Source organism: Styela clava, chromosome 3 (genome assembly GCF_964204865.1).
Source record: "Styela clava chromosome 3, kaStyClav1.hap1.2, whole genome shotgun sequence".
NCBI lineage: Eukaryota > Metazoa > Chordata > Ascidiacea > Stolidobranchia > Styelidae > Styela > Styela clava.
The window spans coordinates 5,475,692-5,503,249 of record NC_135252.1 but is presented as its reverse complement, the minus strand read 5'-3'; the positions used below and the strand labels follow the sequence as shown (position 1 = coordinate 5,503,249).

General features: G+C 32.7%; 1 protein-coding gene across 4 annotated transcripts; it reads right to left on the bottom strand.

The window, feature by feature from the left end:
* Positions 1 to 180: 180 nt before the first annotated feature.
* Positions 181 to 25,882, bottom strand: LOC120342367 (uncharacterized). Of its 4 annotated transcripts, XM_078110566.1 has the most exons (51): positions 25,795 to 25,882; positions 23,700 to 23,804; positions 23,486 to 23,590; positions 23,135 to 23,182; positions 22,693 to 22,809; positions 22,022 to 22,147; positions 21,473 to 21,589; positions 21,235 to 21,360; positions 20,875 to 20,991; positions 20,566 to 20,694; positions 20,264 to 20,380; positions 19,996 to 20,127; positions 19,554 to 19,670; positions 19,299 to 19,424; positions 18,847 to 18,966; positions 18,433 to 18,558; positions 18,109 to 18,234; positions 17,788 to 17,907; positions 17,314 to 17,439; positions 17,108 to 17,227; positions 16,548 to 16,655; positions 16,245 to 16,349; positions 16,036 to 16,149; positions 15,543 to 15,686; positions 15,037 to 15,147; positions 14,806 to 14,829; positions 14,391 to 14,516; positions 13,968 to 14,096; positions 13,672 to 13,695; positions 13,238 to 13,363; positions 12,791 to 12,919; positions 12,481 to 12,504; positions 12,047 to 12,172; positions 11,639 to 11,767; positions 11,313 to 11,429; positions 10,756 to 10,875; positions 9,374 to 9,496; positions 8,181 to 8,303; positions 7,620 to 7,760; positions 6,879 to 7,004; positions 6,516 to 6,650; positions 6,158 to 6,298; positions 5,391 to 5,534; positions 5,028 to 5,162; positions 4,671 to 4,811; positions 3,067 to 3,210; positions 2,753 to 2,887; positions 2,176 to 2,313; positions 1,636 to 1,770; positions 1,098 to 1,235; positions 181 to 452 (listed from the first exon to the last, which is right to left on the bottom strand). In XM_078110566.1, exons 1-51 carry the CDS (start codon positions 25,847 to 25,849, stop codon positions 226 to 228), a joined length of 6,057 nt encoding a protein of 2,018 aa, XP_077966692.1. In that variant the 5' UTR covers positions 25,850 to 25,882; the 3' UTR covers positions 181 to 225. The 4 variants fall into 4 exon arrangements, with proteins under 4 accessions (XP_077966692.1, XP_077966693.1, XP_077966695.1 ...); XM_078110567.1 differs by lacking the exon at positions 13,672 to 13,695; XM_078110569.1 differs by lacking the exons at positions 11,639 to 11,767; positions 12,047 to 12,172; positions 12,481 to 12,504.
* Positions 25,883 to 27,558: the final 1,676 nt, after the last annotated feature.

The following is a 27,558-nucleotide window of genomic DNA, read 5'->3' as shown; positions in this document are numbered from 1 at the left end:
TTTAAGAAATCTTCTGATGTCAGTCCTGATGTCAGTTCCACACCCGTATATCGAAATAATGAAAAACATTTTTTTGCATCTTGCGTTAATCTATTACAGATTCAGCAGGCATTGCTCCATACATAAATTCAGGATTATACATATTATAAATTAAATTACACAAATGTATTGTTATGTTCCTTCTGTTATAAATAGTATCTCATTGCTGGGAGACCGACAGTTTAATTAACCTCTTCTTGGTGAGCCCTTCTTTTTTTTGTTACCACCTTTTGGGGAATTACTTTTTGGTGAATTTCCTTTAGGCCATTTTTTCTTAGGTGAATCTCCTTTTGGTGTTTTTTTCTTGGGTGAATAACCTTTTGATGTTTTTTTCTTGGGTGAATAACCTTTCGGCGAGTTTTTTTTAGGTGATCCTTTTGGCGAACCCTTGCTCTTCGGAGATCCACCCTTTTCTACAAAAGTAAAGAGTTTATTAGAGCAATCAGTGTCAAACGAGAAAAAAAATAGATTTTACAACTCTAATTTTCACTTTTTATACATAGATATATGACTTCAATAGAGTATTAAATGACTTCATAAAAAAAATGGTATTGGAGATGTCATTTAGTCAATATTGTTTGATATCAAGCGGAGCGCCCCGAGATGAATTCCACTAATTATAGTCGAAGATCAGTACTTACAAACGAACTGATGGAAGATGATTAAACATACGTACTTAGACGCACCACTATTCCAACAGCGCAACTTGTAATAAGTGATAATGGCGATAATTATCAATTTATCGTGACAATTACGATAAGATTTGGCATTAACGCTGGTCCAGCAAGATACAACGCACTCTTAGTGCTAAATATTCTTATCTGTTTTTTTTTTATAACGAAAAATACTGATAGGTATTGCCTAAAATATTTCTTATTGTTTAAAGACTAAAACAAATAATTTGCAAGTGATGTTTGTGGATGACCATTTGTCTATTAAAATCTTACCTAATCTAAATCTTGTACATTGGTAAAGTGAGCAATGACAATAATGTAATACACGTGTTAACCCCTGGCTGATATCGTTTGTTCGTGACACAACTTAAAAAATAAGCTTACTCGAATCGCATCGTTTTCCATAATACCCATAGGGACAGTTGCAATTGTATCCAAACAACGAAGATCTACACGTTCCACCATTTCTGCACGGGTTAGGATTACATCGTCCTTTTGGTTTAGGAGATGGGTTGTTGTATTCTAAAAAGAAAACAAAAATAAGCTCAACACGCCTTATACTGGAGATTAAATTCACAATGAATTCATGACACTCTTATATATAAACTCGCTGCAAAATTGCATCATTATTTTCTGTTGTTTAATTTGATTTAATTTTGTTTTCTCAAAATAAATCAAATTGTTCTAATAGATATTCTTCGGCGCATTAAAAATGTATTTCAGTCACACCGACTCTGTTTTTACCAGTCGAGTAAATTATACCAGATTTTTTATTGCAAATGGTAACTTTTTGTTTATGAAGTCTGGCGTAAACCAGGAGTAGGAAAAATACGTGAATATTCTTGAAGTATTATTTCCTCAAAATGTTTATTTTTAAGCGTTATTCAAAATAATTTATAATTTTGTCAAATCAGAAACTTACTTGATTCACAATGTTTTCCAGTATATCCCTTGGGACAATCGCATTTGTATCCATAAAACGATTTCTTGCACGTTCCACCGTTTGCACATGGGTTAGGATCACACCGGTCTTTGGGTTTAGGAGATGAATTGTATTCTAAAGAAATGTTGGAATCAATCACAAACAAGCACTTTCGCCAATAAAACCTATAAAAAAAGCTGTAGAATAAACTTATTCTCTGTAATTTCATTCACTACTACGTCAAAAGTACTGTCCGGGCACTTTTTCGATGGACAAAGCTAAAACTACGAATAGTAAACATCCACAATCTTCAAATTTGGTTGAAAGTAGCGTTAAACGGGCGGAATGTCGTAATAATTGCCATTTATTGAGTGATACTCAAGTTAAAATATTTCATTTTGTGTAAGCGTTTGGTAACCACGTTATGGCGAATTTAATAACAACGAACCGAGACCGTCCCATCAATATTCAAACTTCTATCAAATAAAAACGGTTATAACCTCGTCATGACAGAATGAATGTATATTGATAAATACTTACTGTATTGACAGTTATTCCCAGTATATCCTTTTTTGCAACTGCATTTGTACCCAAACATAGTTACGTAGCACTCACCGTCGTGCATACATGGATTTGGATAACATTTGCTTTTTGGGGGAGTTTTCGGACTATTTTTTTCTGAAACAAAGATAAATAAAAGTTGCTATTACTTAAAATTGAGAATAACATGAGAATATTTAATGGAAAGATGATATCAGCATCCTAATGGTCGAAAATACCAAAAAAAATTAGATTTGCTAGGAAATGTTACTGTTTGCAAGTAGTTGTTAACGGGATATTTCTCAAGAGCAACACTCTACTTTCAGCATTTTTTAGTGTATCATCTGACATATATTTTACAAAAATTATTTATTAAAGGTGTGATACAGGACTGAAACTGTCCTTTTTTAAAGATATGTTAAAAACAAATCGGCTCGCAAACAGATGGTAATTTTGAGCATAAACAAGCCATATACAAGAGTAGAGTAATGCCACATTTTTTTAATATCAACACTATTAACTAGATTATTGCAGAAAATAATGAAGTGTTAAATATCACGCAACTTTATCTACTTACTGTATTGGCAGTTTTCGCCCCAGTATCCTTTCACGCAACGGCATTCGTATCCATACATTTTTTTAAAGCATTTTCCACCGTGTTGGCATGGATTCGGGTAGCATTTATCTTTTGGAGTAGGTGTTTTCGGTTTGTCTGAAAAAGGTAATTCATTTACTATATATATGGATCTGTAGTTTCACACGTTTTTCGTTGAGGTGTTGAGAAATTTTTTTTTATAGAAGAATTATTATAATAGCTGGGGATCAGCATTTTTACAATTTGACATACAAATGAACAAGTAAAAGTTGATCTAGTTCCTTTGATTTACGTACAATATTCGCAGTGTTTTCCGTAGTATCCTTTCTCACAACTGCACTGATATCCAAACATTTTCTTGTAGCACTTCCCGCCGTTTTGGCATGGATTCGGGTAGCATTTATCAGGTGTTATTGGTGTTTTGGGCGTTTTTGGATTTTCTGAACAAAATAGTTAAATAAGTTATGTGGATGTAGGCTAACTCTAAAAAATGCGAGCGAATTTCCAGAAGAAACAGCCAATTTAACAATTTTCGAATTAATAATTTTTGGCGGTAGTTTTAAACTAAAATGGATTCGCTTTCTAATTAACAGTTTTTTTTAATACCAAGAATACTTTACTTCACTAAACTATTCCTCTCCGAATGCGAGTGAACAGCTAAAAAATATAGATGTTATTGGGATTTACGCGGCTCATTGAGTGTTAAATACAGGTTTTGCAGCAATTTACATACATGACGTTTTATCTGAAACTTCACTAAATTACAAGATGCATATTTAAATGTTCATTTGTTGCATGTTACACTAATATAATAAAATGCATTAAAATTTCAGCTGACGGCCAGATAGTTATTTTTAATGAATGCTACTTGTGGTTGTACACGTTTTTTCGCTGAAGTTTAGGAATCTTTCATAGCCACATACGCACAATCCATGCTAAGTATGCATTAATTACCACACAAAAAAATGGGCAATTTACTTAAAGTTACATGGACTCAAACAGAATGTAAAGAATATACCGATACAGGCGAGTTATGCCGTAATTTCCTGTGAACACAAATGATTCGTCACGCTAATAACCGAATTGCGTAAGTCATTTTTAGCAGTTTTGAGAAAAACGTAAAAAACTTCCTAATGATATTGTTTTGTCATTGAGAGTCAATAATTTGCCGTGGTTCAATTTTTTAATCGTAGCCGGATTTAAGTTAATTTGTATGACGCAGTTAAGTGACGTCATAATGGCGCACTGTGACTTAGGCAGAAATGTGTCTATGACTTGGGGACATACGCAATTTTGCAACTTTACTATATGCACCTGTCTTGAAAACTAAACATTCCAAAAACGAATGTTATTTTCAGTATCTACAATGTCTAATCCCAAAAATAGCTAATCAGTTTCAATTACATTATTTTTTATGTTTAAAAATATATATTTCAATAATATAACAAGTTCTGCGCACCCACCGAAATAAGACTAAGATTAATTATAAAGAATAAAACAGCAATGCACCCAATATAAAAGCCTACCAAGGTGAATTGGACTCGGACAGTGAATATCACAAGTGCACGCCTTCCTATACTGTAGTATAAATTCAAATTAATACGTGTTAAGCTAGAATTCGAGATGCAAAAACTCGAAAATACTTAGCCGAGGTTATTTTTCCTTTGTGACGTCACAATAGTCCTACGGCACCAATGATAATTCATTATGACGAAACAATTGCACAAATGTGCATGTTATACTAAATCTCCATTTTTATTGGTTTCGGAATTCTTGAAATGAAATCTGAGTTAACAGACAGGTGCGCAGCATTACATAAATACCTATTTTATAAAAAAACTCAAAATCGCCAAAAATGACTTACGCAGTTCGGTTATTAGCGTGACGATATTTAACTTACTATATTCGCAGTGATCCCCTCTATAACCTTTATAGCAAATGCATTTATATCCTCCTTTTTGTCCAGGTGGTGACAAACATTTTCCGTTTTGACATGGGTTGGGATAGCAAGGATTCTTTGGTGTTTTGGGTGTTTCGTCTTCTGTAAGAAGAATAAAAATAAATGTTTGGGTTTTGTTTCCCGTTTTAGCTTAGTCCCTAACTAACAAATCGGCTCGCAAACAAATGGTAATTTTGAGCATAAACAAGCCATATACAAGAGTAGAGTAATGCCACATTTTTTCAATATCAACACTATTAACTAGGTTATTGCAGAAAATAATGAAGTGTTAAATATCACACAACTTTATCTACTTACTGTATTGGCAGTTTTCGCCCCAGTATCCTTTCACGCACCGGCATTCGTATCCATACATTTTTTTAAAGCATTTTCCACCGTGTTGGCATGGATTCGGGTAGCATTTATCTTTTGGAGTAGGTGTTTTTGGTTTGTCTGGAAAAAGGTAATACATTTACTATATGGATTTGTAAGATCCACACGTTTTTCGTTGATGTGTTGAAATAAAAAGAATTTTTTATAGCAGACATAAGACATAAGCCACCAATGGTAGGGATTCGAATGTCTTCACCCTCGCGTATTAATAGTTTGGGATCAGCAATTTTACAATTTGACATGCAAATGAACAAGTATAAGTTGATCTAGTTCCTTTGAGTTACGTACAATATTCGCAGTGTTTTCCATAGTATCCTTTCTCACAACTGCACTGATATCCAAACATTTTCTTGTAGCACTTTCCGCCGTTTTGACACGGATTCGGGTAGCATTTATTAGGTGTTTTTGGTGTTTTGGGCGTTTTTGGATTTTCTGAACAAAAGAGTTAAATAAGTTGTTATGTGGATGGTAACTCAAACAAATTCGAGTAAATTTCCAGAAGAAACAGCCAATTTAACAATTTTTGAATTAATAATTTTTGGCGGTAGTTTTACTAAAATGGATTCGATTTTTAATTAACAGTTTTCGTTTGCAACAATATCAAGATTACTGTACCTCACTAAACGATTCCACTCCGAATGAGACCAAATAGCTATTAACTATAGATGTTATTGAGATTTACGCAGCTCATTGAGTGCTAAACACAGTGTTTGCAGCAATTTACATATATGAAGATTCATTAGTCTGAACCTTTTTAAATTGCATGATGCATTTTAAACGTGCCTCATACTAATATAATAAAATGCATTCAAATTTCAGCTGGCGGTCAGATAGTTATTTTTAATGGATGCTAATTACACGATTTTCGCTGACATTTAAGAATTTTTGATATGCCCATACGCATAATCCATACCAAGATATGTACTAATTGCCTCAAAACAAAGGTCTGTGATTTGCTTAAAGTCATATGAACTCTAACAGATTGTAAAGTCTATACCGATACCGGCGAATTATGCCGTAAGTTATTGTGAACCTAAATAGGATATTTAACTTACTGTATTCGCAGTGATCCCCTTTATAACCTTTATAGCAAATGCATTTATATCCTCCTTTTTGTCCAGGTGGTGACAAACATTTTCCGTTTTGACATGGGTTAGGATAGCAAGGATTCTTTGGTGTTTTGGGTGTTTCGTCTTCTGTAGGAAGAATAAAAATAAATGTTTGGGATTTGTTTTCCGTTTTAACTTAGTCTTTAACTAACAAGTTGGCTCGCAAACAAATGGTAATTTTGAGCATAAACAAGCCATATACAAGAGTAGAGTAATGCCACATTTTTTTTAATATCAACACTATTAACTAGGTTTTTGCAGAAAATAATGAAGTGGTGAATATCACACAACTTTATCTACTTACTGTATTGGCAGTTTTCGCCCCAGTATCCTTTCGCGCACCGGCATTCGTATCCATACATTTTTTCAAAGCATTTTCCACCGTGTTGGCATGGATTCGGGTAGCATTTATTTTTCGGAGTAGGTGTTTTTGGTTTGTCTGAAAAAAGGTAATACATTTTCTATATGGATTTGTAAGTTACACGCGTTTTTCGTTGATATGTTAAAAAAAAAAGAATTCTTCATAGTAGACATAGGACATAAGCCACCAATGGTAGGGATTCGAATGTCTCCAACCTCGCTCAATAATAGCTGGGGATCAGCATTTTCACAATTTGGCATGCAAATGAACAAGTAAAAGTTGATCTAGTTCCTTTGAGTTACGTACAATATTCGCAGTGTTTTCCGTAGTATCCTTTCGCACAACTGCACTGATATCCAAACATTTTCTTGTAGCACTTTCCACCGTTTTGGCACGGATTCGGGTAGCATTTACTAGGTGTTTTTGGATTTTCTGAACAAAAGAGTTAAATAAGTTGTTATGTGGATGTAACTCAAAAACATGCAAGTGAATTTCCAGAAGAATCAGCCAATTTAACAATTTTTGAATTAATAACTGTTGGTGGTAGTTTTAAAATAAAATGAATTTGGTTTCTAACTAACAGTTTCCTTTTGCAACAATATCAAGATTACTGTACTTCACTAAATTATTCCACTCCGAATGCGAGTAAATAGCTATAATAACTATAGATGTTATTGGGATTTACGCAGCAGCTCATTGAGTGCTAACTGCTAAATACAGGTTTTGCAGCAATTTACATACATGACGTTTCATCTGAACCTTCACTAAATTACAAGATGCATATTTAAATGTGCATTTGTTGCATGCTACACTAATATAATAAAATGCATTAAAATTTCAGCTGACAGTCAGACAGGTATTTTTAATGAATGCTACTTGTGGTTGTACACGTTTTTTCGCTGGAGTTTAGGAATGCACTAATCACCACAAAACAAATTAAGCAATTTACTTAAAGTTATATGGACTCAAATAGAATGTAAAGAATATACCGATACAGGCGATTTATGCCGTAATACCCTGTGAACACAAATGATATATTTAACTTACTATATTCGCAGTGATCCCCTCTATAACCTTTATAGCAAATGCATTTATATCCTCCTTTTTGTCCAGGTGGTGACAAACATTTTCCGTTTTGACATGGGTTGGGATAGCAAGGATTCTTTGGTGTTTTGGGTGTTTCGTCTTCTGTAGGAAGAATAAAATTATAGTTTTGGAATTTGTTTTCCGTTTCAACTTAGACTTTGAATAAAAACGACGATTTTCGCTGACATTCAGAAATATTTGATAGGCGCATACTCATAATCCATACTATAAGGTATATTCACTAATTGCATTTCCCTCCATGTTTACATGGGTTTGGATAACACGGATTGACAGGTGAGGTTTCTGCATTGATAATATTTTTTTAATATAAACGAACTTTTACATTTTATTCAGTTCGCTTTTATCTATTGTTTGGCGTCTCCATAATTGTTACTGCACAAGATCTCTAAGTTAAAATACAATTTATTGGCAGAAGTCGTAGATCTCTCGAGTCAGATTAGCAACCAATGATTGAATGTATTACGTGCAAACTAAGGATGAAAACAACAATAAACTTCTCACTTTTATCACAATACATTCCATAATATCCTTTTTTACAGATGCATCGAAATATTCCGAAGGGTTTTGGAATACACTCGGCGCTGTTCATGCATGGATTTGGGTCACATCCGTTAGGTGGATCCTCTGTAAAATATATAAATACATACAACATATTTGTTTTGAGCATATTAATAAAAAAATTTGGGCCTCAATCGAAAAACTAATTCAACCAAATTCATGCATTGAAACCAAGATGTCAAACATCAATGCTGCAATATTCCAAAAACTATATTGTTGGCCACAGTATTTGTTTAATCGGGATCATTAGATCTCGACACAACCTGTATAGCAGGGGTCGGCAACCCACGGCCCGTGATGCTTCACTGTATTATAGTAACAAAACAGCTGTTTTGATGATTATATTCTATACGTAACAGAATTTATTGTGAGACACGTGTAGACTAAATTATACTGTAACCTACAAATATATAATTCACAATTACGCGTTTAATATTATAACCTATAATTGGATTATAGTTAGACAAAAAAACGCAGAAAAGTTGAGGCTAAGTGCAAAGGGTTCAATGGCGCCGAAAATATTCAAATGAAATTTTTTGAGATGCAATGCAATAAGGAAATATTTCTATATTTTATTCGAGAGATGTATCACTGCTTGATTTTTATTATAAAAAGTATCATCCGTTCGGTTTTCAACTTTCTATAAATATGTGCGGCCCGCCAATGACTTGCAATCCCTAATTTTGGCCTGCGAGCGACAAAAGGTTGCCGACCCCTGCTGTATAGTGATAGCTATAAATTTAAATTCTCCATTTTTGCACCAGTATATAAAAACTCCATGTTTTATCAACACCATTCAGAATATTAGACAAAAACACAATGTCAAGATATTTAATTAGGTATTTTACAACATAGCCATTGTTTGCAATGCTACACAAATGACCTTAACATCTCGGAGTTGGGGTTTAATGGGGTTTGACCTAAGTAATGTAATGATGTGAAAATGCTCATTCTAAAATAGGAATTAAAAGATTTGCTACACAATTGAAAAAAATGAAGTCGAATAACTTTGAACGTTGCATTGTATATATATATGTAAAGAGATGCACCAAAGACGAATTAGCATTGGTTCATTCTGCGTGACTCCAATCAATTCCAGTTTATGGTTTTACAATTATGAAGTTACTTGGTCTTACCTTTATCACAATGTTTTCCAAAATATCCTTTCTTACAGAGGCATTGAAACTTTCCGAAGGGTTTTGGAATACACTTGACGCTGTTCATGCATGGATTTGGGTCACATCCGTTAGGTGGATCCTCTGTAAAGTATATGAATACATACAACATATTTAACAATTCTGGGAAAAGTGTTTGCAATCAAATCATTAATCCTATTTTTTTTTACTATCAATTTACATTTTCACCAGTTACGATACCCAAAAAAATTGTAAAATCACTGAATTCTTTAATATTTCGTTTTTTGTGGAAATTTAAATTGGGAAAGAGTCAAGCGTAAAACACTGATTGAAAATGAAAGGTGGAATTGATATGGTAGATGTTGAAAGTGTCATTATTTCTGAAAAACTGAAATGGTTGTATGGTTGAGTGGAAAGAGAGTAATTGGAAAACCATTCAACTTTATTATTTACGAGATATAGAAATACATTGTATACTAAAAGGAAATTTATGGTATAACTCTCGCGCTTCATAAAAAATCTTCATTTTGTAACATTTAGGGATACACTTCGTACCTAGTACATATACAAGGAATTAACATGTAATGCCAATATCCATCTATATAATGAATCATTATGGTACAACAAGAAATTCCAATATGCAAGAATGCCATTTTTTATAAAAAAAAAAAAAAAAACTGGGAAGAACAAGGAGTCTGTGAATTACACCATTTGGTGAACAGAAATTTTCTATTCTCTTATTTTCAACAGATAGAACGTTACGGTATAAAATATAATGCAAATGAGTATCGAGACTTCTATACATTAGTTGGCTGCATACCAGAATATTGGATGGATTGTATTGGGAATCCTAGTGATTTTAATTGTTTACAGAATATAAATATGTTGGATTTTAATAAATTTGTATTCAGTACATTTTGTGAAAATACGTGCCGCAAATCGTATAAATGTATTATAGAAAATAAATTTATTCCCACGGAAAAAACAACAGAGGTTTTGGAAAGAAAATGTAAATTTACCCAATAATTTTAATTGGCTGTCATACTTTGCAAATAATTACTATTCAACAATTGAAACTAAACTAAGATCGTTTCAAACTAAACACTACACAAATGACCCTACCATCTCGGGTTTGGAGTTTAATGGGGTTTGACCTAAGTAATGTAATGAGGTGAAAATTTTCAATCTAAAATAGGAATTAAAAGATTTGCTAAACACTTAAGAAAAATGAAGTCGAATAACTTCGAATTATTCCTAGAAGGAACGTTGCATTGTATATATGGAAAGAGTTGCACTAGAGACGAATTAGTATTGGGCCATTCCGCGTGACTCCAATCAATTCCAGTTTTTGGTTTTACAATTATGAAAAAACTTGGTCTCACCTTTATCACAATGTTTTCCAAAATATCCCTTTCTGCATTTACACGAGTAAAGTCCTTTAAAACTATTACAGCTATGTCCGTTACATGGATTTGGGTCACATGGATCCGTGGGTGGATTATCTGTTTAATGTGGCAAAATTAATATTAAGTTATTGCAATTGGAGAAAAATTGAAAGGAATGATATTGGAATAACAATACAATGTAGCGCTATTCAAATAACGCGATCACAAAGCCAAACCGGATCAAAAGAAATTAAATAATACGCAGTTCAGTTGTTCAATTAAAATTGCGTGAATGTCAAAAGTTAGTTTTCCATTTATTGAATGTGATATATGTGTTGAAACTTGAAAGTCATAAGATTATAGACATTTTTAATTGATTGATAACATGTTGATTGTTTGTTAAGTATGGATGTATTATTTGTGTATATATTCTTGTTAACCAATATCCTCTCCAATTTTTTTTCAAAAAGATGCCAAACAAGCGTCAATGTTGATTATTTTCAAATATTCAAGTGCATCACAAAGAAATAAAACCAGAAAAAGTTGATACTTACATATTTCGCAATAATTTCCTTCATACCATTTGGGACACGAACATTTGAATTCGGTTTTACTCAAGCGAATACAGTTTCCATTCGTACATGGGTTTGGATCACATGGATCTTCGGATTCTGTGATAAAATAAAGTAATTTCTAATGCATGTGAATATAACAACTAATGGGATAGCATTAATTAACATCAAAGATTCGAAATCTCAGTTTCGAATAGAATTAAATATTTCTTTTTTTGATATGCTATGTCCAACCAAGCTTCACAGGCATGACTGGCTTTACATGTTTTGAGTAAATGCTGAAAACCCCACGAGTTTCAGAGACTCACCTTTTGGTTTACATGTATCTCCATTCGGAATATATCCATCCTTGCATTCACAATAATACGAACCGATAGTGTTGATACAGTTTTGTGTCGAATCACAGGATGGAATAACAGAATTACATTCATTGATATCTGAAGATAAAAAATTCAGAACATCATCGATTAAAGCAAATTGAGAATAAATTGACTAAGCGACTTTCTGTTATTTTTATTTTTATTATCAAGCATTCGATTCCATGTTTATTTGCTATCCAGAATCAAACTCCTTGTCATATATCAAACTGATAAGCAAACATCGTATCAGACGAACACAATAAGTCGAAACAAGTCATTGTTTTTACTGTGCTCAGAAAATAACTTAAAAACTTGATCAAAAATTCAATTTTTCCACAAACAAATTTTTTTTTGTACCTTTACAAATTTTTCCATCGCCCACATATCCTTCATTGCATTGGCAATAATATGAGTAAAGTGTATCAACACAGAATCCGTTTATGCGATCACAATTATCCATTTCTAAGTCGCATTCATCAATTGCTGAATTCGAATATTAAAAAATAATTCAAATCTAATGTTTCGGTAAGAATTTGTTAATATTAGTGTGATAATTAGAAATTATTCGAAACTCTTTAATTGACAGGTATACACAATTATCTTAGCCATTAGTTGTCGATATTTGACTAATATCGTAAACAATTCATCCAATGCAAAAGACGATAACGTTATTCTCTTTAATAATCATTATGGTTTATTAGTCAAGGAATGGTGTTATTATAAGTTTGACTTTAAAAATATAATTTAATGTAACGTAAAAATTACTTTTAATATTGTTACTAAACACTTACGTGGTGGCGGAGTGTTATCGGGATCTGAAAATCAAAGAGTACAAAGTATGATTTAGAATTTAGATTGGAGATAGAAGAGATAGAGTTTATGACCGAAAAAAAATGTCATTACAACAGTTCTTTTACAGGGATTATATAACTAACTAATGAATATAACGACTAATGGGATAGCATTAATTAACATCAAAGGTTTAAAATCTCAGATTCGAATAGAATTTAATATTTATTTTTTTGATATGCTCCACAGGCATGACTGCATTTTCATGTTTTTGAGTAAATGCTGAAAACCCCACGAGTTTCAGAGACTCACCTTTTGGTTTACATGTATCTCCATTCGGAATATATCCATCCTTGCATTCACAATAAAACGAACCGATAGTGTTGATACAGTTTTGTGTCGAATCACAGGATGGAATAACAGAATTACATTCATTGATATCTGAAGATGAAAAAAAAATTAGAAAATCATCGATCGAAGCAAATTGAGAATAAATTGACTAAGCGACTTTCTGTTATTATTATTTACATTATCAAGCATTCGATTCCATTTTTATTTGCTATCCAGAATAAAACTCCTTGTCATATATCAAAATGATAAGCAAACATATACGAACAAATTGAAACTTTATCCAAACATCGTATCAGACGAACACAATCAGTCGAAACAAGTCATTGTTTTTTTTTGTGTTCAGAAAAAAAAAACTTGAAAGCTTGATTAAAAATTCAATTTTTCCACCCACAAAGAAAATTTTTATACCTTCACAGGTTCTTCCATCGCCCACATATCCTTCATTGCATTGGCAATAATATGAGTAAAGCGTATCAACACAGTATCCGTTTATACGATCACAATTATCCATTTCCAAGTCGCATTCATCAATTGCTGAATTCCAATATTAGAAAATAGTTCAAATCTTATATTTCGGTAAGAATTTGTTAATATTAGTGTGATAATTAGAAATTATTCGAAACTCTTTAATTGACATGTATATATAATTATCTTAGCCATTAGTTGTCGAAATTTGACTAATATCTTAAATAATTCATCCAATGCAAAAGACGATAACGTTATTCTCTTTAATGATTATTATGGTTTATTAGTCAAGGGATGGTGTTATTATAAGTTTGACTTAAAAAATATAATTTAATGTAACGTAAAAATTACTCTTAATATTGTTACTAAGCACTTACGTGGTGGCGGAGTGCTATCGGGATCTAAAAATCAAAGAGTACAAAGTATGATTTAGATAGAAGAGATTAGGACCCCTAAACAATGTATTACAAAAGTTCCTTTACAAGGATTATAACTAAATAATAAATATAACGACTAATGGGATAGCATTAATTAACATCAAAGGTTTGAAATTTCAAATTCGAATAGAATTTGATATTTCTTTTTTTGATATGCTTCACAGGCATGACTGCATTTTCATGTTTTTTGAGTAAATGCTGAAAACCCCACGATTGTAGGTTTTTTGAAGACTCACCTTTTGGTTTACATGTATCTCCATACTGGATATATCCATCCTTGCATTCACAATAAAACGAACCGATAGTGTTGATACAGTTTTGTGTCGAATCACAGGATGGAATAACAGAATTACATTCATTGATATCTGAAGATGAAAAAAAATTAGAAAATCATCGATTAAAGAAAATTGAGAATAATTTTACTAAGCGGCTTTCTATAATTATAATTTTTTTTGTCAATGCCGATTCAAGCATTCAATTCCCTTCTATTTGCTATCTAGAATGAAACTCCTTATCCTATGTCAAATTGACGAGCAAACATACGAACCTCATTGAAACATCGTATCAGACAAACACAATCAGTCGAACTGTGCGCAGAAAATAACTGAAAAGCTTGATCAAAAATTCGATTTTTCCACCCAAAAAGAAAATATTTATACCTTTACAAATTCTTCCATCGCCCACATATCCTTCGTTGCATTGGCAATAATATGAGTAAGGCGTATCAACACAGTATCCGTTTGTGCGATCACAATTATCCAGCTCTAAGTCGCATTCATCAATTGCTGAATTCAAATAATGAAAAATAATTCAAATCTAATATTTTGGTAGGAATTTGTTATTATTTGTGTGAATCTCTTCAGATGACAGGTATACATGATCATATTGGCCATTAGTTGTCAATATTTGACTAATATCGTAAATAATTCATCCATCCAAAAGACGATAACGTTATTCTCTTTAATAATTATTATGGTTTAATAGTCACGGAATGGTGTTATTATATGTTTAATTTGAAAGAAATAATTTAATGTAACGTAAAAAATACTCTCAATATTGTTACTAAGTACTTACGTGGTGGCGGAGTGCTATCGGGATCTGAAAAATCAAAGATTACAAATTATGGTTTAAAAAATCAGAATGGAAGTTGTGACCCAAAAACATTTTCTTACAACATTTTAACTCTTTATTAAGGATTGTATCTTACTAATGAATGCAGCGCATCTTGAACGAGGAACTACACACAAAAATGCCGTCTAAAAAATGATCTTTCAAATTTATTTCGGAAAACGTAAATAAACTTACCAATACATCGGTCATAATCATCTTTCACATATCCAGCTTTACACACGCATTCCCCTTTGGAACAATAAGACTTTGGAGGACACTCGGGGTCGCACTTCTTCTTTTTAGGTACTTGAAATGAAAACAATATTCATATCATAATTATTTGTGCAAATTCAATAAAATCATTTTATTTTTAATTGCCATTTTATGTTAGGGGAACTTAGATATTGTGTATTGAACTGCAGGTCCGTTCTCCTTGATTACTTTCTACTTCGGATCCGTATGTGGCACTCACCAGAGTATGAAAATATAGAGGAATATATCGGTGTTTGATAACCTAAAAACTAAAGTTGAGCAAATAGGATATTCATTGATTTTTCAGAAACAAGTTTATTTTCAAATATTTTTATAATATTTCTGATTCTATGCATTCTCAATACGAGATTTGCTATAACTAAAAATCGTTAATTTTAACGCATGAATGTATGACCTTAATCTTTACTACAGTCAAGGGCATTACTTACTCAAGAGATGAATCCAGATGCATCCTTTCATGAAAGGAAGATATATTGTTCCCAAGGAGCAAACGCATTGTGGTTTTTGGCTGACTTCATTCACTTTGCAAACTTGATTGAATCCGCATTTGAACCCGAGACAGGGGTTATCACCTTTAAAACAGATTACACCAGTCAATATTCAAAGAAATCGGATAAAATACATGTTTGAGAATTGTATTCAAATGAAAAAGTTTAAAGTGGGGAAAAGTAGCAACTCAGGAGGTAAGATCACGAAATTTCATCACGGCTATGCGTGAGGTAAAAATTCGGCTCGACGTATAGTTTTCTTATTTTTCTCTCACAGCATACATGTGCGTAACACACATCTTTTTTCGTTCGAAAATTCCTACTGGATTATAAACATCGTATACCACTGTATTGTACCAAAAAAGTAGGTTGATGACTAAAGTTTATTTAATTCCAAAATAGTATTTATAGAGTACGATATGTATTATCCTACCTATGCAAAGTCCGTTCATGTTTCGATGATAATACTGATTGCAAACACAAATTCTGTCTTCGTTGCAATAACTATTTAGTGAGCATTGACGTCCGTTTCTGCAGTGGTCAAATTCTGATAAAAAAACATGCCATGTTTAGTTTTGCACCATCATTGTTTATTGCAGAAAGCATGCATAGTGCTATATTCCACAGATGTTTTGTACTCACCCACGCATTGCCCATATTGGTTCATTCTGAATCCTTCCTTACATACGCATTGACCATCGTAACAATGAGTATTCGGAAGTGCACATCTTATGTTTGAACAACGATCTGCAGATAAATCAAGATAACGGTAAAAAAACGTTCATCGTACATCATTTTGTATTAAAATCGTAAAGATTATAGAACATTTGCATGAAGTTACGTTATATGCATACCGAATATTCAGCTACTGTGCATGATAGAAAGGGAAACAGGCGGATTATCTTAAAAAATGCTGAATACCAATGGATACAAATAATATCAAACCTATGCAAACGCCACCAAGACCCTTTGAATACCCTCTTTTGCAAACACAGTGTCCATCCACGCAGTGACTACCGATTGGGCACAGTTTGTCCAGGCATGGATAAGTAGCTGTTTGTTAAATAGTGCATTAGAATTGGCAATATTCAAAAATGAGGGGCTCCTGAGGTATGCGCATCAAGATGTCGCATAACCTGAACCCTAACCTGGTACACAACGTGAGTTCAGGTTGTGCGCCATCTTGGTGAGCATACTTCAGGAGGTCCAAAAATTATAATGTTACAAAAAATCAGTAGTCGACAAAAAATTAAGTTGGAGAGTAAAGTTAAATTAAATACTCTCTGACTCTGCAAATAGCATTTTCAGTCAACGTTATGAATGTCATATTGCAGTACATTTCTTGTAAATTTCAAATTATCTTATTAATATTATTGTATCATATAAGTGTTTCTCATACTCATATTATTCAGTATAGATAAGAGAAATATGAAGACACCGCGGTATGATTTGAGACCACATTTGATATAACAACTGATGAGGATCATATTTCAAATAACACTCACGTATGCATAGACCCTCTTTAGCCATGTATTTATTGTCACATCTGCACACTCCATAAGATCCCTCGACCTCACAGTGACTGTATGATGGGCATACGATGCCATGACATGGATGCTTGTCAGCTAAAGCATAAAATAATATATTTGGTAAGAAAGCTTGTATTCTGCAACTCAATATGTAATTTTTCCTGTTGATTTTCCAACCATACCTTCGCAATTTCCATTGGTGTTTTCTGAATATCCAGCTTGGCAAATACAGTGGGCTCGTCCCTCATATGCAACACAAACCTTTCGAAAATTGCATATTTTGGTCTCACAAGGATCTGTGCTCACGCCTTTATGAAATACGAATCGAATGAAATATCATTAATTCAAGGATTTGATGAAATTTTACATATATTATGACGTAATATACCATATTTAAATTACCATATTAATTTAAGTGGTCGATGTCAAGTATTCGTAATATCTACGCTCGATTTAATACAAAGCTTCATTCTCCATTTGTCAACATGCCTACATTCAATTATCGTAAATTACCAGTATTTTTACTTCCGTTTTTACATTTCAGTCTCGTACATCCGCATTATGATATCATAAAATTTATGCAATATTTAATATTAACTGTTTCGCAACAGCCTGACTGTTGCTTCTTCGTGGTAAGAAAGAAGAGTAAAACATACTTTGGCAAATTCCATCAGCAGACATCTTGTAGCCATCTTTGCACTGGCAAATACCCTGTTTGCCAACGACAACGCAGTAGCTATTTTCAAAGCATTTCGTATACACACAAGGATCAATTTCTGTTGAAAGTTTGAGCACTGTTTAAGCGGCATGAATAAATACAATAAAATATAAAGACTGGTTACGATAAAGAACATGAATACCACCAAGTATCTTAGAGCTATCATAAAAGCCTCTGATAAAGGTAGAAGATAATAGATAACTATTTTCAAGTTAGAATATTGTTATTAGCTAAAATGAATGATAAATCGATATCATACTTTCGCAGAATCCATACTGGTTCCTCTTATAATCACGTTTACAAGTGCAGACTCCTTGACCATCACTATTAACGCACACTTCATCAGGTAGACATTTTGTCAAGGTACATGGATCAGTGGAGATTTCTTAGGCACGAAAAAAATCACGGATTAAAAAAAATGGGGGCCACTGAGTATCTTAAAGCTATCATAGTAGCTTCTGATAATGGAAAATAATAATGATTATGCAAGTCACAAACTATATCATTTTTACTTTTCACAACAGTTATTTATTTATTTTGTGGTTGAAATATTCTTATTAGTTAAAATGAATAAATCTCATACTTTCGCAGAATCCGTACTGGTTCCTCCTATAACCAGTTTTACAAGTGCAGACTCCCTGACCATCACTATTAACGCACACTTCATTAGGTAGACACTTTTTCAAGAAACATGGATCAACGGAGATTTCTTTGGCGCAAAGAAAAAAAATCACGGATTAGGAAAATGAAAACGGTAAATCTAGAATATAATATCAGTTGGGTTGAAACCGATTGAAATATTTGTTCATAGGTTACTTGGCTTGTGATCCTATTTTTCAAATATTTTCTACTGTATTCTGGGCGCTCCCGTAGAACTTGCATCAAGATGGCGCACAACCTGAATCGTAACCCGGTACACATACCTTGTTCAGGTTGTGCGCCATCTTGGTGCACATACTACGGAAGCAAACGATTTATATATATAAGTATGACTTACTTTTGCAATCGCCTGATGGAGAGAGCGAGTATCCTTGAATGCATTGGCAAATTGGTTCACCTTGAGGTAGAACGCAGTAACTATTCGGTTGGCATTGTTTCTTTTCGCATGGATTATTTACTGAAAAAAGTAGAAAGTTTGCTTAGGAAAGAGTCAGGGCAATATCGCTAAGAAATGCAAAAGACAATAACTGTGGGATCGGCATACTGTTTCACTGCAAAGATTTTTAAGTGTAAAATAAAAAGCTAATTGTGAACTGAAACGTTAAAATAATATAAATTTATTGACACACAGTAAAAATTGGTGTCGAGTATATTGACCGATCTATTTCAAGGCCCACAACGTCTTGGCATTAGTATTTTCTTGCTATTAACATCTTCTAGCTTATGAAATGAAATAATTTGGATCGTTTGCATTAAAATGAGCGAAAGATAATAACAGTAGTAGCATACGTTCACAAATTCCATTCGTGTTCTTGGTGTATCCAGGTTTACACACACAATATCCTTTTCCTTCCTGACTGACACATTCTTCATAATTTCCACAAACTCTCAAATTGCAAGGATCGCTGAAAATTTCTGAATGGAAGAGTAATTTGTTTGTTAAAGTATAACATATTGCAAAGATTTACAAAGTGATTATATATCAAAGTATAACATCGATTAAATATAATTTTACGGAACCGTAAGATTAAGAGTCTCGCTTACTTTTGCAACCATCGTCGGAGCTTGCGTAACCGTCTAAACATTTGCACATTGCTTTATCTCCTTCCAAAATACAGTAGCTGTTTTCTTGACAAATATGATCATGACAAGGTGTTTTCTCTGTAAATTATATGTACATGCATTATGTATATTGCATTGCATTACGTCCATTGTTCAAAATTAATGAACAAGTAAAAAAGTGACGTTATATATATATTGCAAAACGAATCTAAAAACTTTCAGGGCGTTCTTAAGATGTCTCGAAATTGAAATGAATGAATGAATAATTTGGAAGTAACAGAATGCAATCTAATAAAATCTAATTCGAGCAACATATCTTTCACATGACTGTGACTCTTGGCAATTGCTGAATATTTTAAGTTGCATAACCTCTATCGTTTATGTCATAATCATGCCATAGATACCGATAAAACGAGTAACTTACTTTCGCAAATTCCGTTAGAATTTTTTCTGTATCCATATAAGCACACACAATATCCCTCTCCTTCGTGAGTCACGCATTCTTCGTGGAGACCACATTTCATGAAATCGCACGGGTTGACAACGATTACTTTAGCTGTTGAAGTATTACGAAAAACGAATATGTATTAGTTGTACATGAAACAGCATTTTGTAATACCATCTGAATGGAATCAAGGTAAAACATACCGGATTTAATTGCATGGCAAATTATCAAAATTAAATTTTCTTACTTTTGCACACGCCATCCAAATAAACGTATCCTTCCATGCATTCACAGTATGCCTTGTTGTTTTTCTCTACACAGTAACTGTGTTCATGACATTTGTGATCGTGGCAAAGAGATTTTTCTTTAAATTATATAATTATCGTTAAAATTTGGTGAAATAGTACAATATGTAACAACAAAAATACCATTGGCATTTCTAATATATATATATACATATATACTATTAGTATTATTAGAAGCGGAATGGTTGTGGCACAATCGAAAAACATAGATTGATACCATATGTTTTACTTAATTTATACTCACTTCCACAAATTCCATCGATGTTTTTCATGTATCCAGGATTACATACACAATATCCCTTGTTTTCATGTACTAGGCATTCTTCATGAACTCCACACTTCATTGCAGCGCAAGGGCTCAACACGATGATTTCTATTGGAAAATGTGTTAAACAATTAGTTAGTTGAACAGTAAGACAGTTCACTACCAGGATCTGAATATTCGCATTGCCAGACATTCATCTAAAATCTTTTTTACTATTTATTTGGCAGCATTTTCTTTACTCCCTCAATAGTCAGCCAATCACAAAACAAGGAAATATATTAAACTTACTGATGCATAATCCGCCATCTAACTTGTATCCATCAGTGCATTTGCAAACCGGCTTGTCGTCTTCCATAATACAGTAACTGTTGTCGAAGCACACTTTATCGTCGCAAGGATTTCTCACTAAACACAATTGAATTTAATTGATACAGTTGATCAGAGTTGAGCATTCGGAAGATAATCGTCCTGCCCAGTTCAATAAAAAATATCTCTAGCTGGTCAACATGTAGCATAAGAAAGAAAGAGCAAGGAGTATTAAATAGAGACGCTAGTTTGATTTCTAAATAAATTGCCACGTTTTGAAATTCAAAACTATCATTTCTTTTTTTAAATATTAAACTCAAAATATGTAGTATACAGACTTACATGCACATTCCCCATGACCGTTCTTCATGTATCCAACTTTACAAACGCAGTAACCTTTTCCGCTATGTACGATACATTCTTCATGTTTATTGCAGGACACTGAGGCACAAGGATCTGCCACTATTTCTGTTTAATTTAATATAACTTTAAAATATATTCGTTTGTTCATCTTATCTCATCAATCAATTTGCGAACTGGTTTGCTGGGATTATAATTGCTCAATTTATGGACAACTTACTTTTGCATGAGCTATATGACATATAATATCCTTCTAGGCACTTGCAAACAGGATTTCCATTATCAACTACACAATATCCATTCGCTGGACATGAGTGGTCATGACAGACACTTTTTTCTGCAAAATAAAATCTCAGTAAACGCAAAGATAAACCCATTATAATGATTAAAGTATGACAAATTGTGTTTTTAAAATGCGCCTGAAGATGTAAAAAGTAGTAGTAATATTTTAACAACACTTCGAAAAACCACCGCTTATAAAATTGGTTTCATATCGGCAGATTTGAGCAATATTAGTTAAAATAAAGCTGATATGATTGGATGTACCTAATTCTGAACATGAATGACATCCATGACAATATATGCTCCGGTTGCGAATTCTCAAGCTGATTCAAAAAACTTTATCCTATTTTAGATTATGTTTGAGATGATCGTGTCTGTATAGATTATATGTATTTCCATTAATCAAACGCACTTTTAAGTAGTATGTTTGTCAGAGAGGTTAATTAATTTACATTTAATATAATATATGACTACGTTTAATACTCACTTTCGCATACACCTTCTTTGGTTTTCATGTATCCAAACTTACAAACGCAATAACCATTTCCATCAAAAGTCATACATTCTTCATTCTCTCGACACGACATGTAAGCACATGGGTTTGAAATCGCTCCTACATCAAAATAATATATGGAGACAGTTAGTCGAGTTCAATAACATTTCCGACACATAATTACTTTAGGTGCAAACTGTGTTTTTTTTTACAAAAACAATTGAATATATTTACATGAAATTGCCCCATAAAGGTTGAAATATAAAAAATGGGATCGGTTTAATAAATTTGTTCAACTTTGGGATCAAATATTCGATACTCTGCTTATAATCAGATTTTTAAACCAATTTACATGAAATCCTTTTTGTTGACAATTCATCATTTCATCTAATCAAAATATAATGCCTCAAATTACAATTGATTCGAACTTGATTGAGTATCATTCTCAACTTGACAGGCAGGTGAATGAAAATCATTACTGTCGACGGAACATATACAACTGCTTAACACATATGGAATCTTTTTCAAGTTTATATAATTGTCAGAATATAACAAAATCCAAATTTTATATTATAATATTACATCATAATTTGAGAAATCAAGATAGTTATATTACAAGTAACAGAAAATCACGTGCAAATCTTGTGAATAGCATTTCGACTTACTGACGCAAACTCCAATCTTGTAAACATATCCTGGTTTGCAGACACATTTTCCTTGGTCGGAGTAAGGAAGTCTGATGCAAATTTCGTTCAGTTGACATGTAACGTCCTTACAGGCATCTGAAAATGTATGGAGCCTTATTATTCACCCCATAAGATTAATATGGTATCTACTGGAAGTGTATTCACCTGTTACAGTCTGCATTGTATATTGTCACTCGAACATCTTGCAACTAAACTGCTTTACGTTTACATACTTTCAAACAAACTGATTCATGATGTAAGTTTGGTGGTATAAATATAATTTGTTTTACACTGAGGTAATAGACTATTTAAAACTGAGTAGTAGTTTCATTCGAGAAGAAAACTAATTTAAATTCCCGCGGTTTTATTTATAAATTAATTTGTGCTCAACGGAGGTAACGATATATTCTCAAAATCATACCATATATCAATTCTTTTCCTTCGTTATTGAATCGCTTAGATAAACTTTCTGAAAAGGAAAATAATAATTTTGAATAAATAAAATTAACTCATGATACGTTAAATATTGAGACTTGCATATTCGATCAGTCTAGTGACTGTTTCTTCCACAACCGAAGTAAAATAAGACCCATCAAAAGGTATGGTTGATTTCTTTGATGACAAGGTCCTTTTGAATGAATATTTCACTAGATTCTTATTCGGATAAATTCGATATTGCATCAAAAGGACAAATCGCTACGAGGATTCAGCAAAGGCAAAGCGCACCCGCACTTTTGAAATTGTCTATTCCAATGGGAAAATAAAGATTTACCTTCACATATTCCGTGTCTTATTTCACAACCAGGATCGCATACACAGACTCCATTTTCACAGTGACTATGTTTAGGACAGTTTTTACCGGAACAAAGATCGGGTTCTAAAATTCAAAATAAAGCATGTACTTTAATAAGGAAAAAGGAATTGTTAGTTTTACCATCAAAAACAGTTTGAATTTTTTTATATCTTAGAAAAAAGACAAAAATTACTTTCGCATATTCCAAGAACGTTTGGTTTGTATCCTTCTACACATTGACAAGATCCTCCAAACAAAGAAGATTTCCATATTTCATTTTCGCGACATTTGTAATGGCCTGTGAAAAATCATATTCAATTATTGAAAGCTATAATCAGAACGCAGGCTGTCGTATATGAAGAAATAAGAAAAATTAAAATTTATCTTCATGAACAAATATGGGGAATATATTTATGAACACATAAATGGAAGAATAATTGAATTCGGATATGACGTGTTTACTATAAATATTAAAGAACAAAACTAAAGCTTAAATATTCGACATCGCTTGGAGACTAAAGCTATTTGGAGTACAAACGTCATAAACGTTATTAACCTGACCACCTGTTCGACACCAAATGAATCTTAATAATAAGTTAGCAAAGCATATTTCCGCTATTATCATGAAAAATGCTATATTTAGTGTTGTGTTATTTGGTATTTTACTAAGTGCAGATAATTGTTACTTAAGTTTAATTAAGTTAATTGAGTATGGTACATTGTCATACTCAATTCATTAATACTATTTTAACTTTAATACTGTTTAATAAGTCATGTCGTACGAGCTTAGCGAATCCATTAGATCAATTGGTATATGTCAGACCACCCGGATAAAAATTATAGTGTTTTTCTTCAAATGAGTTGTAATTTATAAAACAATGTTGTTGGTACAATTATGCGCTAACGGCAACGGTGCTGGTCAAGAATCATGTACACACCGAGAAACGAAATAATCCAACAACTACAGCAAAAAATTCAATTTCAATTTTAATCGTAATTTATAATTTTGAAGTCATGGCATCTGATGTAGTATGTTGCAATATGTTTTAACTGTACTTAAGTAAAGACAAACATTTTGCATTACGCGATATATATATAGATCGTGCTATATATATTTCATGCTTGACCACGAAAAATTTCTTGAGTAGTCGTTAAATTCAATTAACTTGGGGTAGATTTTTGTAACATACATAGATATGAATTTGGGCAATTAACCTAAATTACTAACTCCGTCATTTGTTAATTTTTCTGCTATGTTGACTAATTAACGATTGACGTAAATGTCGATTAATAAAGGCAATTAACTAATTTGTGGAGCCTATTCCTATGATAGTAAATACCTCTTTGAAGTGAATCTTGTTTGCTAATTTATAATGCGGCATTTTGAAACATCTTCCGCGAGGTCGCTGTATTTTGATGTCTGACATTGCAGACACACTTTCAGAAGTCGACGCGTGATTAAAACTAGATGACCTTGTACATTGAATGCCAAATAAAAAATTGTTAATACTAACGCGAATTTGTGACGTGTTTTAGTAGCTACTGAAATATTGGGTTTCAAACATTATTTCCAAATAAATTGCAATTAAAAAACGCCCTAAAACATTAGAATAAAAACCAGTAACGTGACTTTCCTTGTACGCTTACCATTGCCTTTGCAACTATGCATAGGTTAACTTTCAAGCTTACCTAACTTTACATTAATTAAACGAGTTAAATAGAGTAGTATTACATTTCAGATAATAACAATCAACTAATTATAAAGATAAGATAATATACTGCAAATACTAAACACGGACCTGCTTTGCACTCGTGTCATATGTAGCTATAACTGGACTGTATTAGTCTTAAATATATAATAATGTTTTATTACTATTACCGGAGCCTGGAACCCATCGTGAATAAACAAGACCGTGAAGTTTTCTCGCCAAATATTAACAGTATGGTTTTTGACTCATGCAAAAAAAAAAGACAAGGTATCGGAATTTAAAACGGAACCCGAGGCAATGAAAATCTTATATTCGATACCATTGACAAACTTTCTAATCACAATCAATTTAGAATAGGATTTGAATATCAGAAAACATCACATCAGTAATCAAATATTATTTATACCTAACGATCAGCACTTTTGTTGGAGACTTGGTCATATTTTTTGACGAACACACTCGTTCTTGATAAAATTTTAATCAGGTTTTGATATATACTATGTGTTTATTATTTGGCGTTTTATTAAATATACTTTTCGCATTAATTAATCAAGTAAAACGAATTCAAAAGAAGCTTACCTTGTACGACACAGCCCAGCAACAAAATCGATAAACACGAACGTAAAACGCTCATGGCAGAATAACTTAAGAGAAACTTCGGTAAAAAAATTGGTGTAACTTTAGTCCCGACATCAATATTTATACTGAATTTGAGATAATTTTGCCTAATTATTTTTATTAATACAATGGTATTTATAATTTCCCCAGAAAATCAAATCGTCATTACCGATAATTGCGTCCGCTATAACATGGCAATAAGTTATTATATTCTATTATAATATTTATTTAAAACTCTTGTGGTAATTTTTGGATTAATCTAAACACTATATAACGGATGGACGTCAGTCATAATTGACAAAGGATTATGCTATTCTCCACTATAATTTTCGTTCTCCCTAATGGCGTGTAGCATCGTGTATAAACGTACTGATATTCGTAGCATTGGGGATTATATTGTCATAAAATCAACGCAACATTAATCTGCGTGGCATGTAATTTAAAAACTATATTTGTCTATATTTCCTGCCAATATGTCAGTCCCTGTAGAAAAGCCTGCTATCAAGATAATATTCGGGTCACTCAAATGTTAATTAACAGAGCCAGAAGATGCTAATATTTTATATGGCACGGAAACGCTTATGACCTTGTGAATAACTGGTCTCCGCCAACTTTATTTGGATCAATAAATCTTTAATAATGTATATATGATGAGGAATAAATTCCATAGCATCATTTATATGAAGAGCGTTTCCTATTGCCTTTTATTTTTTAATAAAACAAATTTAATTTTTTCAAATAAAATATCTTATTTTAAGGTATAATATTGACGATTCTAGTGGAATATACAACATTAAAAAAATTCAAATTGTAATATGTAAGAATATTTAGTTCATGATTTCCTACATATATACTATAGATTTCAACGGAAGTGGAATATACAACAATGAAAAAAACTTAGCCTACTATCATAAGCCAATTGTTCCATAATCTAGAAATAGTCCGGCAGAATTGGGCCTTAACATTGTTTTGGGACATAAAGTTTTTTTTATTGTTTAGATATAATGTATATGACATATATAATGATACCCAAGTGGGTGTGGAGTATATAATGTTGAGCAAATTTTTTTAAGTGGATCTAAAGTATTCGGTCCAAGATGACGCACATCCTGAACCCTAACCTGATAAACAGACAATGTTCAGGTTGTGCGTCATCTTGGTACAAATACTTCAGGAGCGCCTTCTTGTTAAAAATAATTATTTCATAACTACATGGTTTAGTTTTGCATACATAGTAACATTGAATCTTCTTACAATGTCAGAAATTCAATTTTAGTTGAATAAATGGTAGTTTATTTCACTAATACAAGCCAAGATCCATCGACAGCATCTAGCCACTTTCTATTGCGCTCTTCAAACTACACTTGCGTTGCTGCGCGCATTTCGTTTTCCTAGTTTAAGCTTAGGGACTTGGGAAATATTTTATTAGTTGAATTGGATTGGAATATTTGACCTCGTCTTTCACTCCGAACAAGGCCATGTAAAACCATCCACTGGTATCTAAAGATGTGTAACGTGTTTTCTTTTGGGAAAACCGCAACCTTTCAGTGCTGCATTGACTTTGGCAGAATTAATATATCCTTGTGGAGATAGAAGGTATGCGTGTGCGAAACCGAGATGTACACCTGTTATGCTAACACAGTTGAGTGAAACGTTTTGAATACTAGTACATCACACACATTTTCCTGCGTGCTTCGGTTGTACGTAGTAACGCGCACATTTTTG

Coding starts and splice junctions, on each gene's coding strand:
- LOC120342367 (XM_078110566.1), bottom strand. CDS start 25,849: ATGAGCGTTTTACGTTCGTGTTTATCGATTTTGTTGCTGGGCTGTGTC. Junction 20,381..20,565: donor CATCGATGGAATTTGTGGAA/GTGAGTATAAAT, acceptor TATAATTTAAAG/AAAAATCTCTTTGCCACGAT. Junction 7,761..8,180: donor TGGAATGTATTGTGATAAAA/GTGAGAAGTTTA, acceptor TTCTTCCTACAG/AAGACGAAACACCCAAAACA.